Source organism: Lottia gigantea (assembly GCF_000327385.1).
Source record: "Lottia gigantea unplaced genomic scaffold LOTGIsca_15, whole genome shotgun sequence".
Taxonomy (NCBI): Eukaryota; Metazoa; Mollusca; class Gastropoda; family Lottiidae; genus Lottia; species Lottia gigantea.
Genome location: NW_008707797.1, coordinates 727965 through 745672, shown reverse-complemented (window position 1 = coordinate 745672; position 17708 = coordinate 727965). Strand labels below are relative to the sequence as shown.

The 17708-nt window shown below is 33.4% G+C and overlaps 3 protein-coding genes across 3 annotated transcripts; 2 read left to right on the top strand and 1 right to left on the bottom strand.

The window, feature by feature from the left end:
* Nucleotides 1-665: 665 nt before the first annotated feature.
* On the top strand, nt 666-1965 carry LOTGIDRAFT_230810 (hypothetical protein; the record flags this gene model as incomplete). The annotated part of the gene is made up of 1 exon (XM_009050390.1): nt 666-1965. One exon carries the CDS (start codon nt 666-668, stop codon nt 1449-1451), a length of 786 nt encoding a protein of 261 aa, XP_009048638.1. The 3' UTR covers nt 1452-1965.
* Nucleotides 1966-2249: 284 nt separating this feature from the next.
* On the bottom strand, nt 2250-6985 carry LOTGIDRAFT_186317 (hypothetical protein). The gene is made up of 9 exons (XM_009050389.1): nt 6958-6985; nt 6347-6456; nt 6017-6144; nt 5698-5768; nt 5201-5283; nt 4500-4613; nt 4014-4112; nt 3607-3678; nt 2250-3047 (listed from the first exon to the last, which is right to left on the bottom strand). The coding sequence occupies exons 1-9, from the start codon at nt 6959-6961 to the stop codon at nt 2925-2927; spliced, it is 804 nt and encodes a 267-aa protein (XP_009048637.1). The 5' UTR covers nt 6962-6985; the 3' UTR covers nt 2250-2924.
* A 729-nt stretch (nt 6986-7714) lies between these two features.
* LOTGIDRAFT_112076 (hypothetical protein) lies at nt 7715-16718 on the top strand (the record flags this gene model as incomplete). The annotated part of the gene is made up of 7 exons (XM_009050388.1): nt 7715-7850; nt 10879-10911; nt 12616-12683; nt 15364-15418; nt 15836-15878; nt 16277-16382; nt 16602-16718. The coding sequence occupies 7 exons, from the start codon at nt 7715-7717 to the stop codon at nt 16716-16718; spliced, it is 558 nt and encodes a 185-aa protein (XP_009048636.1).
* Between the last annotated feature and the right edge of the window lie 990 nt (nt 16719-17708).

Below are 17708 nucleotides of genomic sequence, written 5' to 3'. Positions count from 1 at the left end.
TTATCGTCAAGTCTTTGAATGGGACAATAAATCAGGCCCTGTGTGCAACAGACAGTGCACTTTAAAGATCCTTCGACAGTTGCAAATCTGTCCTGAAAAATTCCTCGTTGCACCCAGCATGGCGTTGCTTGTACAGAAAAGTAGGACGTAAAACTCTGTTCAATTCAATCATCAACTTTGTCCATTCCTCTCTTGTGATGCCATGAGTCGTCTTAAGGTTCTCTGGTGGGTACAAGTTTGTAGACAACCTTTGTTAGTGTATATATATACCTTTTAATTTGGTCTTAATACATAGTGCTAGACTCATTTCTATAAATGCTTGAGAAGCTGTTAACAGCTGCAGAATCTACCACCCTTAAGGGTTTTTCACACCATGACCATTTTCAAATGGGAACCAAATGAGGTTTATATGTGATTCCAGTTGGGTCTAACTATATATAGAATACCCTTAACAAGCTATAGTATAGACGTCAGAGTTTTGACACATTTGGCAGAGCAACAATATTACCAGTTATAGGGGCAGTTTTGTGACTTCTTGATCAATTGCCAGTTATTTGTTGTCTGTATGCCAATTTTGTGCCCTTTTTCTTGTGGTTGTCTGTGTCCAAAATAAACTTCCGGTTCGGACAGGAAAAGTGATGCATTGTGGTAGAATGACATTAAACATGGAGGCTTTCGATTCAGTTCATGCAAGACCAGCTCCGTTTTGGAGAAATGGACCTCAACCAGGAGGTTTATACAACTTTTCAAATAACTCAACGACTTCACGAAACACTTCAGAATCCCAGAGATCTGCTTATCCAGTTGTCACAGGGACGTCTGTCCTGGGACTTAAGTTTAATGGCGGTGTTATCATTGCAGCAGATATGCTTGGTTCATACGGTTCTTTGGCAAGATTCAGGAACATTTCTAGATTGAATCGAGTCAATGATTCCACTGTGATTGGATGTGGAGGCGACTATGCTGATTATCAATTCTTGAAAAGCGTCATCGAGCAGAGAGTCATTGATGAGGAGTGTTTGGACGACGGTTTCGGATTCACACCAAAAAGTATGTTTTCATGGCTGACGAGAGTTTTGTACAACAGAAGATCAAAATTTAATCCATTATGGAATGTCTATGTAGTTGCTGGGTTACAAGATGAAGAACCATTCCTTGGCTACATTGATAAAATTGGTGTCGCTTACGAATCGCCTTCTATTTCATCTGGTTTCGGATCTCATATTGCTTTGCCGATTTTACGAGAAGAGATGGAAAAGAACCCAAATATGAATGAAAAGGATGCAACTGAATTGATCCAGAGATGTATGAAGCTGTTATACTATAGAGATGCCAGATCCCTTAATAAATACCAATACGCCGTCATCACCAAGGCTGGTGCCAAGATTCATGGTCCAATTGTTCCTGAATCAAATTGGGAGATTGCTCATCTAATTCAAGGATATGAATAAGACTCTCATACACCTATTTTTATAAGGCTTCATCAATGATCAAGATCGGCAAGGCTGGAAATAATGTGATAGCCATGTATTTGACTTGCATACAGTCATCAGCTAAAGATATCAATTCTATCTATCTATTTAGGCTAAGCTATTTGCTTGACCAGCTGAAAGAGCTAAATTTCAGCTTATTTCTGTACTATTGCTTGAATTGTTTCCAATTTTGCGACTGTCAAATTATTTTCAGCCTTTGCCAGAAGAATATACGAGCTAACTATACTGACTTTAGTGACATTAAGATTTCATGTGAAATTTTCATTGTTATTTATTCATCCATCTTGAATGTCATCTGATAAATATTGTTATAAAATTTCAATGAATGACTTATTGGTTCTGAATCTTAAAAAGACTCCATTATTATATAGCCAACTTTTCATTTGTAGTTAAAAGGTTTCTTGTATTCAAGGAATGCTTCACAGGGAATAACATCTATAATGCAAAAAAAAACAAGCGACTTCTTCTTGTCAACTTAGTCCAAAATGAAAAATACATCTTTAGTAACGCCAGCATTTATTTATATGATTTGACAGGTCTTTAGTCCAGAGATTTTGTCTAAACAATTGAAGATCTTATACAGTTGTGCCATCTTTTTTTTAACCCATGGACATCTGCATCCACTGATGGTATTAAATGATAACAAGCCATAGTTAGATACAAAATATACAAATTTTATTTGTAAGAGATCTCATAATTTTAGAAAATATATATCTGGTTAGATGTTCAGATTACAACAATGTCTTATTTTACACCCATATTGACATGGATCAAAATTGCTGAGTCACTGTCAATTATCCTCATGGAGTTTTACGCTGAACTGTTCTACATCTAATTGTACAGATACAAAATTAGAACAAAGCAAATGGTTTAATGAGTGGCAACAGGTAAGCATGGAAGTAGATCCTTCAATAACAGCCCTTGAAATGGGGCCCACTGTCATTACTAGTCGTTAAGTGGCAGGCCTTCTAAGACTGAAGGTAAACAAGCAATAAGGTGTTATGCCATTAAAATTTTCACCAAAGAATTAAACTTAATATTTTATAGTGGTGGTGCCATTCAAATTTTTTGCTTTAAGAGTTTCTTAATCATTTTAGAGGGGAATATTAAACGTTTTGCCATAAAAATAAATTCAGCCTGTCATGAATACTTAAAATTCTAAAATAAATTTACACAAGTATGATATAATAATATTTGCGTTTTAAAAGCATCTGTAAGATAAAGATGAAATCAAAGGGCTAACACACCTTCTCTTTTCAAAGAAACTATAAAGTTTATTGGAAATGAGAGAGTCCCTCTATGTTAATTTTCATCCAGGAATCAAAATAAGTAACATAACATAATTATTACAATACATGAGCATTTTACACTGAACACAAAATTTTGATGTCCATTCTCTTATCACAGTGTCAAAATCATTTTCATGGATATTTATTTAAAAAATGGAATAATTTTGGAGATAAACCATTCATCAGTGATTCTCAAATGATTTGAATCAGAACTCAGGAGATGTAGACGTCCAGTCTCATTTAATTTCTTTAATCCAAGCCAGTCCTGAAAATAGAATTAGGATGATTAAATTAAGTTCCCAACCTGGGGTGTTTTCAACCCCTGGGGGTGTGGCCAACTGGTGTAGGAGAAGAATTTATTTTGAATTGAGAGAGCACCTCAGATCATCACATGCTGAAAAGGTGGATGAAGGTGAAAAAGGTCCAGGTGATTGCTCCAGGGGTGTGAAGACTGAAAAAGCCAGTCCTGAAAATAGAATGATCAATTTAGGAGGAATTCAAATTTCAATAATGACTTATAAATGAAGCCTTTAAAGATTTAGTTTAAGAGACTTTGAAGGAAGATACATGTTGTTGAAAATGCCAGAAAGTTAAATATTAAACAAAAACTTTATTTCCTATTACAATCAGCATTGTAGAGCTCTATCATCAAACTTTATTTTTACAAATTATTCAGCATTCTCTTCTTTTAAATTGATTTCTAAATATAGTTTCATTAACCAATCAGGCAACAGAATTTCTTGATTATCTAATTTAGGATTTTTGTGGATCATTATTTCAGATAAACGAAGCAATTATGATGAAAATACTGAGAATCACTTTACCTCTTTGTACAGTTGAGTTTGATTCATTGTCAGTATTTGTTTACCTTGGCCTTCTTTATAAAACCCAAACCACTGTAACAAAAACAATATATATATTGACTAATTCATCCAACAAACACCACGTCAATATACCATTGTTCATGAGTATGTCCTACTATTCTACATCTAAATGGTCTGTAACATACATGACCTAAGTTTATTGTCCAATCCAAGGCTAAAAGTTTATTTCAAGTCAACCCCACCCTACCTACCTCCCCCCCGAATCTTTATCACTGACAAGAAGAAGCAGGAACTGAAATCTGAACCTATCAGATATATATCAAAATGCCGACTTTTTTTAATGAGCTCATAACACTACATAAATTAATAATCTCCCTGTATTAAGATATTAAAATATATAATCTAACCTCACTCTCTTTAGGATCGACCATGGTATCTTGTAGAAACTTGACTAGTACCAAATTCTTCAGTTTCAATAGATTCTCTTTGTAAACAGGGTTCTTTACCTGCAGATTATTTATTTTGAATATAAAAACTATTATTATGATGAATGTTGTGGAGCCTTAGTTAAGTTTAGCTTTAACAATACAAGTCCAGCATTCAGTTAGTGGCTGTTGCGTTTCTTTATTGAAAAGTTGGTCATATCAATAGGCTACTGAAGGCGAGACAAATTGTTTTTTGGAACTGTTTTATAACAGCAGACAACTGCACAAGTTGTGTCATATCAATCGAATACTGATCATAAGAAAAAGCTTTTTTATGGGAAATCATCTAATATACATTGAAAACAAAAGCAGAAAGACATTAATGGTCTACAGACAGGTCAACCTCCGGTAATAATGGTTAGGTGTCAAATTTTTAAAATTCCCGCTAAGGCATAAAAAATTTCTCACCCTTTCTTGATTAATATCAGCCAGAAAAACACTCTTCTCTCGATATTCAGCCATATTCAAAGGATCCTGCCAGTATTCAGCTTGGACCAGGCTACAAATAATAAAATATTCATACTTCTTTCTCAATGAATTAAACACATCACTAAACAAGACCAATATTCAAAGAAATCATTCACATTAAATATTCAAAAGAGGTTCCTGCAATCATTTTCAGACAGACTTGGCACTAAACAAGACCAAAATTTACAGAGAACCAGTGTTGATGGGAAGTGATTTCTCTCCTATGTTGATAGTTATTATTGATAGTTATTATAGATAGTTATTGTTGATAGTTATCAAGAGACGGGCTATTCAGGAGAATCATCTAATCCACAAGGTAAATAAAACTAAGTTGGTGAAAAAAAAAAAAAAAATTTATGGTTTAAGATTTAACTTACTGGTCTTGAACAAAGCTGAAATATAAAATAACTTTATCATTGTATATCAAATAGTAGAGAAGTAAGACATGTAACTAATATTTTCAAATATTTTGTAAGCATATTAATCAACCAATTCCTCATTTCTTATTTGTAGAATTTTTGCACTAAGAGAAATATGACAAAGATTTATTGAAAGGTTTTTCATAAAAAAGGGGCCACAATCATTAATTACCAACTGTCAGACAGCAGACCACAAATAAAATAAATTTGAACTAACCTTACATACGCTCCAATGTTTAGAAGTTTCCTAACATAATCACACAAAGTAGAATTATCACCAGGGCAACGTGGGAAACCATACACACCTGATGGTAACGTATGATAAAATAAAGTGACAGACAGAAAGAGACTACCATTATTTACAAGGATAACAACTTAGGTTCAAGAGAAACCTATCTACTGGTCCTTGACCAAAACATTTTTTAATAATTTGACAAGGATAACAACATAGATTCAACATGTCTACCTGCTGGTCCTTGACCTCGCAGCAACCTCGCAGCAATGATTTAACAAGGATAATAACTAAGATTAATAAGGATCCTGTCTACCAGCTGGTCCTTGACCAAACTGAATGTCCACATGGCATTGATCTTTCCAGGATTATCCAGCTGGAATAGGAAGGAGATGACTTTTACATGCCGACTGACAGACATCATGTCAACAATCTAACAAACTAAGCTACAGAACCCCTGAAATTTGTCCATAAAAGGTGAGGTTACCTTGGTGCTGGCCTCCAACAGACACCAGATTATTCATGCCTGGTGTTGGACATCTCTGGGCTACAGCTCTCCTGCAAAACAAATCTATTCATTATGAATTCACAGTTAAATCATTTTCCGACAACTTTAGGCACCAGTACAAATTTATTAATTATTATGAAGCCTAAGACTTATATCATTTCATACTGTGATATATAGTAAAATGATGATAGAAATTATGTGCTGCATTTCCAAACCCAGTTTATATCTGAATTATGTGTGTGTAATAACAAGAATAAGTAAATCACCCACCCACTCTCGTCTCTCCTATAAAACTTACAGAAACTGTCCTCCTTGTGAGAACCCAATAGCATTATAACCTTTCTGTAATTTAGTATCATTCTGTATCTTCTTACAAGCCATTGTAATCTGTTTGTTTACATTCATCAAAAATCCATTCTCCATGTCCTGAATATAAAAGTGAACCAATTTGATCTCTTTTCCTTACATTAACATAAGCTTAGAGTCAGTGTTGAACGAGTTTTTCAAATAGGTTCGGCTCGGACCATGCATAAGAATTCACTTAAATGTTAATTAACATTATAGATACTTGAAGCAAGAAGTTGAACTTGAAAAGGGACCCTACCCCTGCATGTCATTCAAAACCTACCTCTGCGATATTATTTCCGATCTCCAAAGATCTGACATAGATTCCAGGAACTTGTTTTTCTATCAATGTTTTAATTGAGCCCATACTCAATGGATTACAGCAGCTGTCACCTGTAATATAAAATTTGGTTGAACCATCACAATATTTTACATAAAACTTGTAATAAAGATTGATTTGATTCAATTCGACAGAAGAACTATAGGCTTGCACAATTGGCATTACTATGTTGATAGGCCCGAGCCCGACTTATTCATTAATCTATACATTGCCATATATGCATCTAGTTTTGTAGTCCTAGAAATAAATGAAATGAAATGATTGGAGTTTTACATCCATACCATGTATGCACTGAGGGGAATTTTGCCAGGACAGCAGCATTAGCAAACGTTTTGGGGGTTTGCAAATGTCAAAGGAACTTTAGTGTATACAATCTGTTGTCCCAACCGAACTACTAGAAGCGTTTTCCATGTCAGCCCCTGTGGCATGCAAGAGTGCAAGTGTTTCTCAATCGAGCTCAAACAAATTCACTTCCGAGTTTGTGAGACTGTGATTTTAAGTCTAAGACTAACGGCTACACGAAGTAATGGCAGAGATTCGGCAAAGACTCTCACCCATCCCATGCCAGATGACAACTGGGAGTACATCTTGTTTTGAATATTTGATGAAATAACAAACAAAAAACAGCACAATCGTCTTCATGTTAATGGTCTTCATTTTTTTTATCATGTGATCAAAACAATGAGTAATCATGTCCTAAATCTTTTATTTTTCAAAAAGTCAAGCAAGATTTCAATCAATGGACGAATGTGAGCAGCAATCAATTTTGATTAAAGAATTTTCTCAATAATTAAAATTGTTCAAGATTTAGGTGGTTGACAAGAAAGAAAATGCATTTCTAAAGAATTTGTAAATAGAAGCAATAACTTTTCCCTACAACATAGGAAACCGCCTGGAAAATAGAGTACGTGACGTCATATTACATCTCTGGTTAACCAGTCCCGATTTTAAAGAATCAAATTCTACAAAAGTTGTGTCTGGAATAATCTCGACTGTATCAAGGGAAGATAACTGTAGACGGCGAAACGACGAAAGGAAGAAATTGGTTGTGTTTTGATTATTGATTACAATTTGTGTTTTGAAGACTTCTCAGCGTGTTGAAGACTATTCACCTAACAGTTAGCTAATAACCGTGACACGATGGCGTCTGCTAGCGGTTTGTTCTGTTTTCGTTGCCTGAACAGTGTTAACAAAGTGACTTTGATACCGAATTTTCGACAAATAGCGAAAACAGACAAATTTACTATTTCACCTTTCCAACTGTCAACATTGAACTTTTCTCAGAATTTTCAGACACGGAATAAAAGTTCGATGCACAGAAATTTAAGCAGAGCCTTATATGACGAGTCTTCCACTAAGGATTTAATTTACAGCTTAGAACCCAAGGAAAGAAGTTTACTTTTTGCTGAAATGCAAAAGTTTGAGCAGAGACGTCTGGAATCAGAAGGTTTGTATGGCTTTTATACTTTTTAATTCAATTAGATCTAAATAATTCATTGTAAACCCAATTAGATCTTATCAAGTGCATGTAATTTGTCTTATAAATGTCTTTGGATTCATAGAAATCTAAGCTTTAAGCTTGAAGGATGTTGTCATTGTCAATTTTTAAACAGCCTTAGCAGTAGCTGTTAAAAAAGGTTATTTAATTTTACATGTGAAATACACACACTTGGATCTAGATCTACCTCAAAGAAAATTTCACATGAATTAATCAAATTTCAGACTTGTAAGTTTCTTTGAAATTGATTACTTAAAACAGCTTTATTGTAATTTTGTGATGGAATCGTATCTGTTGTACAACAAAGTTGTCATTAAGAAGTGACACGTGAAGTTTTATATCATATTGCATGAATAATTAAAATCCTGGTTGTCGAGTTTCAATGTCCCTTGATAATTAATGAACAGATTTTATACTTGAATACTTAGCTTAGCAACTAAATCACATTACTTGCAAGGAGTCTGTTATTTTAAAAATTCTATGTATATCAGTTTGTTTTAGGTTTCTGTTGTCAGATTGACATGGACAAGCATTAATTGAAAATGTTTGAATACCAAGTCAAATACTTTTCAGGGCTTCACATTCTTTAGAGTGATGATTACTGCAAGAAGTGTTTGGAACTTCGATCAGACCTGATTGGCATCTATTTGACTAACAAAAATGTGAAGGATCAACAACTTCTTGTCTGCGTTGACAGTTAACAAATAAACCTGATCCAGAACCCTGATCTCATGGAAAAGCTTTCATTAATCTCATCTACCACATGTAGGGGTGAATACATTTATGGTAGAAAGAGGTTAATTATTATGGTTAATAGAGCTAATAGTATTTCCAAACATAAGCTGCAGCACTTTTCTTGATGATGTTTTTCTCCAAGACATTTTGTTGACTACCTACAAACAGATAGCCATGTTTAGATAAGTTGATGTTCAAGTGTTTAAGTAGCCAGTGTTGTGAAAAATTCTCTGTTCACTGTCAAGAGCTTCCAAATAAATAAAGAGTGAATTTTCTAATAAAGCTTATGTATGATAGTCAGAGATATCAGCTTCTGTTGGAAACATTAACTTGAAATTTACCAACCAACCAACTAAGCCTTTTCAATTCTCACTCGATCGTCAGAGAAATGTTAAATTTGATTATAAAAGTCCTTCAAAGGTGGTTTTTATTCTGTAATGGTAATCTATAAATAAGCTTAAAGAAGGGAAAAGTCAGTCAAGAATGGATGATGATAAGAAAATGTGTAAAATTGAAAATAATCTTGGTACGGTAATAATCTATAGAGAAAGAAAAGCCAATCTAAAATTGGATGATGATAAAAATTGAGTCAAGCCATCAGAAATTGTATAGAAATAGAAATAGAATTTGTTTCCAATAGTTAGATATTGATTTGTATAAACAAAAGACATTGGCTCTGGAATGACTTAACATGACAGCTGATTTATGGCTAGTAGTCTTGTACTGTCAGCTGACAGCTGTCTTCTTGTCACCTGGTTTAGTTCTTATAGCTCCCTAGAGATGTGGACTTAGCAGTTTGTCCGTATTTAGAAACAATCTGATGTCGAGCAAATCCCAAAAGGCATATTTGGTTCTTTTTATCTATAGATGATCCGTTCTCAACCATTTTTGGTTGGCAGTCACTTTTCAGTGAAAAATGACTCCATGGTCCTTTTGTTGGTCAAGCATATGTGGCTTCAAATAAATAGACCTCACAGTCCTACATGTATATGGGACTGAGGACCACAGGTTGAAATGATTTTATATTCAAGACTAGAGACAAGTGTATACTTAAAGTGATACTATGTCTTAGAATGAACATAAAATATAAGTTCTCGAAATGGTCAATATGAGTATATATTCATCAGTTAGCTTACCTGGTGTCATAAAGTTACAACAGAATCCCTGATATTAAGCGTTTTTCAATAGTTAATTGCATATTTATGGATACTTACTAAGTTTTTTGGATTTATCGGATTATATAAGGATCCTGTTATGTTATTTATGACACCAGGTATATCTACTGGCTCTTATTTGCCAAGTTTAAAATTCTTAAATTTTATATTAATTAAATAATAATATAAGACGTAGTATCACTTTAATGTGGTATTAACAGGATGTTTAAGGCCCATCAATTTTGCCATCGATCAAACATTGTTTGAAGAAGACTATAAATTTAAAAGTGTCATTATAAGAGACTTGATTGACAACTACAAGAAAACTGCCTAAGAATCAATAATACTTATGATATCATCATTGAGTAATTCAGACTGTGATCTATATACAGTGAGTTCAGACAAAATAAAACTATCTTTTATCACGATCTTTACAATCATCACGAATCAAGATTGATAATTATAGCAATGCTTGCTTATATGATAAATTAAATGGCTGCCAAAAAAGCGATAGTATACCTTTTGTATAGATTCAAGATATACCTTTCTTTGTGGTATATCATAATATATATCAGGATATCACAATATAAATCAGGATATCACAATATATATCAGGATATCACAATATATAAGTCAGGATATCACAATATATAAGTCAGGATATCACAATATATATCAGGATATCACAATATAAATCAGGATATCACAATATATATCAGGATATCACAATATAAATCTGGCTATCATGATATATATCAGGACATCACAATATAAATCAGGATATCACAATATAAGTCTGGCTATCATAATATATATCAGGTACAAATGGCATGGATTATTTTGATGGTATAGACTATCTCTCTACCCCATTTACTAACTAACTCTTTACTAATTGTTTGCTTGAATTTAGCCGCGATGGCGACTCACTACTCTGGAGGTCCAGGGTTTAATCCTTTTCCAAGTTGGTTTCCCCCTGTTAGTTATGCAGTTCAGAGGGACTCACAAAAAGTGTTATGGGATGATAAACCGAGGTCAAACTATATGAAACTATAATTCAATTTTTTCCTATTTTTCAGGAAAAGGTCCAGAAATCCCTCCAAGCCTGACACAACTCAGGATCTGTAAGTATTTGTATTCAGTATTCAAAATAAGGGTTTTATTTTATCTTTATACAAAAATGGCATTGCCAATTACTTGCAAGCTTATTGTGAATAAGAAAATAGAAAATGAGTATCTTATAGAGTCAAGCTTATTATTTAGTTTAAGTTTGTATTTTGAGTTAAGATTAAGATTAATTTTAATTAAATTAGTTTATTTTGAATACTATAAACTGAACAGTAATTGTCAGAATCTTGATTTCATACAGTATTAGACATTATATGTCTGACAAATGATAATACCAACAGATCTCTCGCTATAAATGACATTGACTGCTGTTTAGTCAAGAAATTTGTTCTATGATTTGCAATAACTGGAGACATTCTGATCATATTAGAGAGAGTGAGATGAGCATGGGTAGATAAAGAATATATTTACATACTGTGTACACATAATCGCAATAAACTAATTGCAGACTAGGAATCAATACCTTTCATATTCAAGCTTAAAGATCCCCATTATCAGATGCAGGAGTATAAAAGAATATCACTTTAAACTGAGAGGGTCAAAATCTCTGAAAAGTGTTGTGTGAAATCAAATAGGGTTTTCAGTTAGTTGGGCAAAGTGACCTTATGATTGGTTAAGGCAGAGGCCATCAGCTTAGGTCAAAAGGTTTTTGGAATGAATGTTGAAGAGCGTCATAGGACCCTCACTGTAGTGGCTATATTAAGAAGTAAAAGCTAATAAAAAACGAACAAAAGTTTGGAATGTTTTTAATTAGACTTTGTTAAGCTAAACCCAGAAAGATAATGATGTTTTCGCTAGTGCTGTGAGATGAGACCCAAACCAGTCGATGTATTATTTCAATCTCTTCCAAATAAACCAGTCGATTCTCGTAGAAATGACAAATTAAATGGCTAATAGGACTGGAGTAGAAGATATATTTAATGTGTAATCTTAGTTCTAGTCATGTAACTAATTATTACTCTATATTCTTCTTCAGTTTATTTTAAACATTTTCATTGATTTCTGAATATTTCTTGTCATTTCATTACTCAACTTATTTTTTAAATTCAAAATCACCATGAACTAGAATAAATCATGTGATATTCAGTTTGGTTACATTCTAGATCAAGATGTTGAGTTTCTGTGAGTTATGCACCTCTGTATTAGTTTCATTCTTATATAGGTGAAGATCAAGATGCATGGGCAGGGACTAGACAGGATCGTTCTGAACTTAAGCCAATATCTGGTAAAGTCCTAATCAAAATCTGGAGAATTTAAAGAATCATAAAAACCTGTTCCATATGAAAGGGTTTGCTCATATGTAATCACATGCTTCACGTGTGGGTTTATATACAAAATAAATGGTAAAAATTACTTTGAGCAAGCGTGTAAATCAGCTGGTTTGAAATAACTTTACATCATTAATATATATTATCTCTGTGCAACATGCCAGGTTAACTCGCTATAGGATAAAAATGGTAGTTAAATATTTTTCAAGAGTTTCTCACGTGTTGAAGAGATGATGGCTGAAACTACTTACAATATTTGATTTTGATCCAGCTGTAAAATACGGATAATCCAGGAAAGATCAATGCCAAGAGGTTTGGCCAAGGACCAGCTGGTAGAAAGATCTTCTAGAATCTAAGTTGTTATCCTTGTAAATATAGTTTTTTTTTTCTTCAGTGAATTTTAACATGAATATTTCTGTATTTCATTTTCAGTGGCTGTCCACAATATGTTACCGTTTATTGGTTTTGGATTTTTAGACAATTTTCTCATGATTGTAGCAGTAAGTACTCGTTATTTTATTTCTATTCCCCACTCCCAGGTTGTTTGGAATATTTCTTAGTGTGATAGAAAGTCAAGAAAAGCAAATAAATAAGCTCTAATGACTGGCTAAGGCAAACAGACCAAATGCCTGATGTCTGATATAAAGTGTTTGTTTTGAATCAGTTCATAACCTGACTGTTGCCAGTGTTGGGTCAAGATGGAACAATAGCCTAATGATGTCCGTGGGGAATAGACTGGTGTTTGTCAACTGGCATTCTATTTACATTCTCTTTCTCGATGTTTTATGACCATGAACATGTTAAGCCCATTTCCCTTTCCGATATCAGAAGACATCAAGAGAACGAAGTGACTCTAATATTGATAATGAATAGGCTGTCAAAACTGATAAAGGTATGGGACTCATTACATCTTTAGGATGTCTAAAGATATCTGCTTCCATCTTGTAAATTATGGAGATTCCAACACTGTTAGGCTTGTTTATATGTGTTTAATTTATTCTGATGAAAATTTATAATTCATAAGGAAAGTAAAGAAAAGCAGATTTTCAAATGCTGTTTATTAACGATCATGAAATGTTGACCAACTTCTGTCCTGATTTTTTGTTTTTCAAAACAATAAGATGTGTCACTAGCATGAGTTGTTGTCAATAAAAGCGTGTTAACTTTATATTTTTCTTATAAGTACCAGCAGGTTTTCTAAAACTGTTTTACGATTATCCAGTTTATACAAACTTTATCACACAAATTATTCTTTAACCAGATTTCCATCACGTCTTGTGTCCTGTGGGAGTCTACTACTGTTTTATTTTAGTTCTAATTCTCCTTCACCAAATTATATTATTACCGTTCATTGTGTTAGCTATGATAGACAAATACGACACACATTGATTCAAATTACTAAGTAACTATTATTTTCTTTGAAAATGTTCCACACAATTTGATTCTTTGATTCAGTGATTGGTCTACTAAATAAATATTATTTCTGTTGAGAATGTTACATGTTATGTGATTTTCATAAAACTTGGTGAATTTTCTGTGCATGGTTTATATTCTATATACAAGAGCATGAGATGAGTTGTGTTAATTTGGCATGAGAAATCATTGTACAATCCCTTTGAAAACTGAAATGTTGTATCACTTGATTAAACAGTGGTAAATAAGAATCCCAGACTTTCTCTATTAAGAGAAATTGCTCAATTTTTCTGGCTAGTGGTATTTTTTTGTATTTTTGCATAAGACCACTAAATATTTGGTTGGAGAAATAGGAAATGACTTCCAAAGTATCAAAAAAATCCTAAAATCTCCCCTTCTGTTTCCCACAGGAGTGTGAGCTCCCCCTTGACCTTCAGCTTATATTTTCATTTCCTCTGTTTAATTCCCTGTGTTAAGCATCAAAGTAAAGAGGCTTGTGACAATTCCGCCCAGTCTCTGATATTTAAACTATCAAAAGCATGTACAAGGCCATGTGACAACGTGTATGGTTAACATGGATTCCGTTAGATACTGTGATATGTGTTAGAACGGAACCATTGTGGTTGACTGTTCGGTATACATGTATCAAGATTAATTAGTACTTCATTAGTAGCATTGTTGAGAATGACAACTTGTCACTACTTCAGGCTCTTTCTGTCATTCTACCTAATTAGATTTCTTACAAATTCTTTTAGATTCAGTTTCTCTTTGTAGGGAGAATCTGAAATAAGAGAATCAAAACCAATGTTTATGATTTAGCAAAGAAGTGGTTTGCGAACAAATTCATCAAAAGCTAAGATTCTTTTGAAAGTCTTGAAAAATGTTTTTCTTCTCAATCGTAGACATCAACATAACTTGATGACTTTTATGTTGATGAAATTGGAAATCAATGGTAAATTTAGCCATCCTAGAGGGTGTAATGAGAGAAACTTATGGTTTAATTATCTGACTGAAAGTATTTTGCATACTTGTATCTGCTTTCACAATGTCAAGCTATAAGGTTTCTTATACCTTGACTCCAATGGCCACCTTTCTTGTATCATGGAATGCAGCTAGGTGGTTATTTCTGTTAAAGGTATAAGATGAAGTTTGTAATAGATTGATATTGTGATGATGACTTGTATCAGGACATGGGAATATGACTGATAATAAATTAACAATGAAATAGTAGGTGAAACAGCTGTCTATTGTATTACTGTGTTCATTGACTGAGTTTAATTGATAGTCATACAGTACAAATATTGATTATTTCTCAATTATTTTACAAATTTACAAAGGTTTTAAATAGTTGTTTTTTAATGAATTTTGATTTGACTCTATGATATGGCTGGGCTGATATACAAGTTTCAGGATAAATACTGCTATAGGAATTTATATCATTAGTAATAGCGAAATATTGCCCAGCCCTAGGTATCGATGATGACAAACCTAGAACTTCTAGAGTTACATTGAAACACTTACTGCAGCTTCTATGTTTTATTCCAAAGAAATGAAAGAGAAAATAAACACAAATACATGAAGGCAACTTTCACGATTCACTTTGTTGTCTTGTCAAATTGTCGTCTGATGTTTCAGTAAATTGAATGGGTTTCATTTATTTTTTTCTCAATGGGACAATTTTAAACAATGTTTTGTGGGTGACACGGCCTACAGCCTACTAGTGTCCTACTATAACTGTATATTAATGTTTAAATTGGTATATTTCAGGGAGAATATATAGATACTACTCTAGGAATGACTCTAGGTATTTCAACTATGGCAGGTAGGTAAATTATTATATATCATTATTGAATTATTATATATCATTATTGAATTATTATGTATCATTATTAAATTATTATATATATTTTAGATTCAAAGTAAATAAACTGCCAATACTTTTGTTGAATCATACAATGATCCTGTTTTGGATGTACAAATAATAAGATAATACAAACGCTTGCAAATACAGCCAATCAGAGTCCTCAACATACACAGCCATATTGTTTACAGTTTTTCTGTCGGATATCTGACAAAACTGACAACTTTTTTTTTTATTTATAAAGAGGGCTAATAAATAATCGTGCTGATACATAGCAATTAGTTTTATCTAACGCAATGCATCGATGAGAAGGAAACAAACGCGATTCTTCGGTGAATCGTTGCAGCCCTACCTAATATTATATTATTGTTTTTGTAGCTGCTGGGCTGGGTAACATGATATCAGATGTGTGTGCAATCGGGTAAGATCTGTTACACACTTATTGGTTTAACAGGTTCAAGCCCTGGACTTTGTTCCTGATTATTTATTCAGCACACTTTGTACTGGGCTTTGTGAGGCATAACCAATTTTATTCAGGTGAATTGTGGCTAATTGGAAACATGGGAAAGTGGGGAATAACACTACTGAGGTAAACCATCACCTTATGAAAGCTTTGTGAAAATCATTGTAAAGATATTTATGATGATCAAGGTTTTGCACTGTACAAAACTTAAAATCGGAAGTTAATTAACTACTCCCCCCTCCTCCTAAATTATAGTGACCTCATTAATCTTGTGTACTGTTGCGTACAATTTCAACTGTTACCACTATTGCTGCCTAATTCAAATTACATTTTATGATTTATATTATAATTTACAGATCAGCATCCTATGTGGAAAGATTAGCTTTAAAATTTGGTGTACCAATCCCAGAATTAACAGCTTATCAATGTGACTTAACTAGAACAAGATGGGTCTCAAATTTAGTAAGTATTTAGTAGTAGTAAGCTGTCTCTAATCTCAAACTTAGTATGTTAAAACTTTTCTTAATTCTGGACACATTTATATGGATAACAATTACTTTAATAAATAACTTGCGGCGTTTCGACGATGATGCCTTCGTCTTTGTCAATCATGGCTTGATAAAGACGAAAGCATCATCGACGAAGTACTCCTGATCTAATGATGTTTTGTTTGTGTTTCAGGCCAAAGCGTTTGGTGTAGGTTTAGGATGTATAATTGGAATGTTTCCCTTGTTGTTTAAACACGATAACAAGAAATGTGGCTCCAACTCGGACTCCAAGTCTGAAAACAAGTCGTGATAAAGTTTAGAAGTGATTAGGATGGTGGTTGTGAGAGGCTTTAACCTTGTAGAATGTGTGAGACTACTAATATTAAGATAGAACAAGCAAAAGACTTGTGGAATCCAAATTGAGATTATGATTTGTTGTGTGGATTCGCCAAAGACAACACTTCATGTTTCAGCCCATCTACAAAATGTCAAGTTATTATTATACATTGCCTGCAATAGTCAACTTTCTTGTGTGACTGAAGTATGTAAATTTTAGTCCAGGTCTCTGATTGGCGGTATTTGCTAGCTTATAATCCAATAAAATCTGTGCATCCATGATACACGAAAGATGGCTATTGTAGCCAAGGTATAAGATGAAGTTCGTAATAGCTTGACATTGTGATGATGGTTTCGGCCAGATTTCAATTCCTTGTGAAGATTGACCAAAGACCAAATCCCATCCTCAGGATCCATGTTAAGACAGAAATTGAGGGAGGAGTATTTTGCAATCGACATATATTTTAGATAAATGTATCACAATGAAAGGGTAGCTCATTCAGGATATATCAACAGCACATGAACTCTTAGGAGCCTTACATGTCGAAATCCACTGTTTTAGTTTTTTAGTGTTTTATTCTGGAAAGCTCACTGGTATTCTGTTATTGCCAACATGGTTTTTCATGGAGTTCAAATCGTTACTTTGTTTTTTATTGGGTTTTAGTATGTAATAGGTGGTTATGCACACATTTGGGATGTTTTATGTTGCATAATTCCTAATTTTGATATCTTTAGTCGTAATGACAAATTAATATTTATAACCAGATTAGATTATGCAAAGTAAGAAATTATTCTGTATAAATGAAATAAATATTTACAGCCAATTTTTATGTCCCTGATCGGGCTAATTTAAACAAACAACGCTATGCAATGTGCCATGCGGGAAAGTTTGACAGAATTGTGACATAAGTGTAGTCTTCTCTTTTTTTACAATAAATTTTGATTGTAAATATGTTTCTGAATC

What these genes read in the sequence shown, in the direction of transcription:
- LOTGIDRAFT_186317 (XM_009050389.1), bottom strand. An exon ending in TCGGAAATAATATCGCAGAG is followed by an intron (nt 6,145 to 6,346) that starts GTAGGTTTTGAA and finishes TTTTATATTCAG; the next exon opens with GACATGGAGAATGGATTTTT. An exon ending in AAACTCAACTGTACAAAGAG is followed by an intron (nt 3,048 to 3,606) that starts GTAAAGTGATTC and finishes TTCTATTTTCAG; the next exon opens with GACTGGCTTGGATTAAAGAA.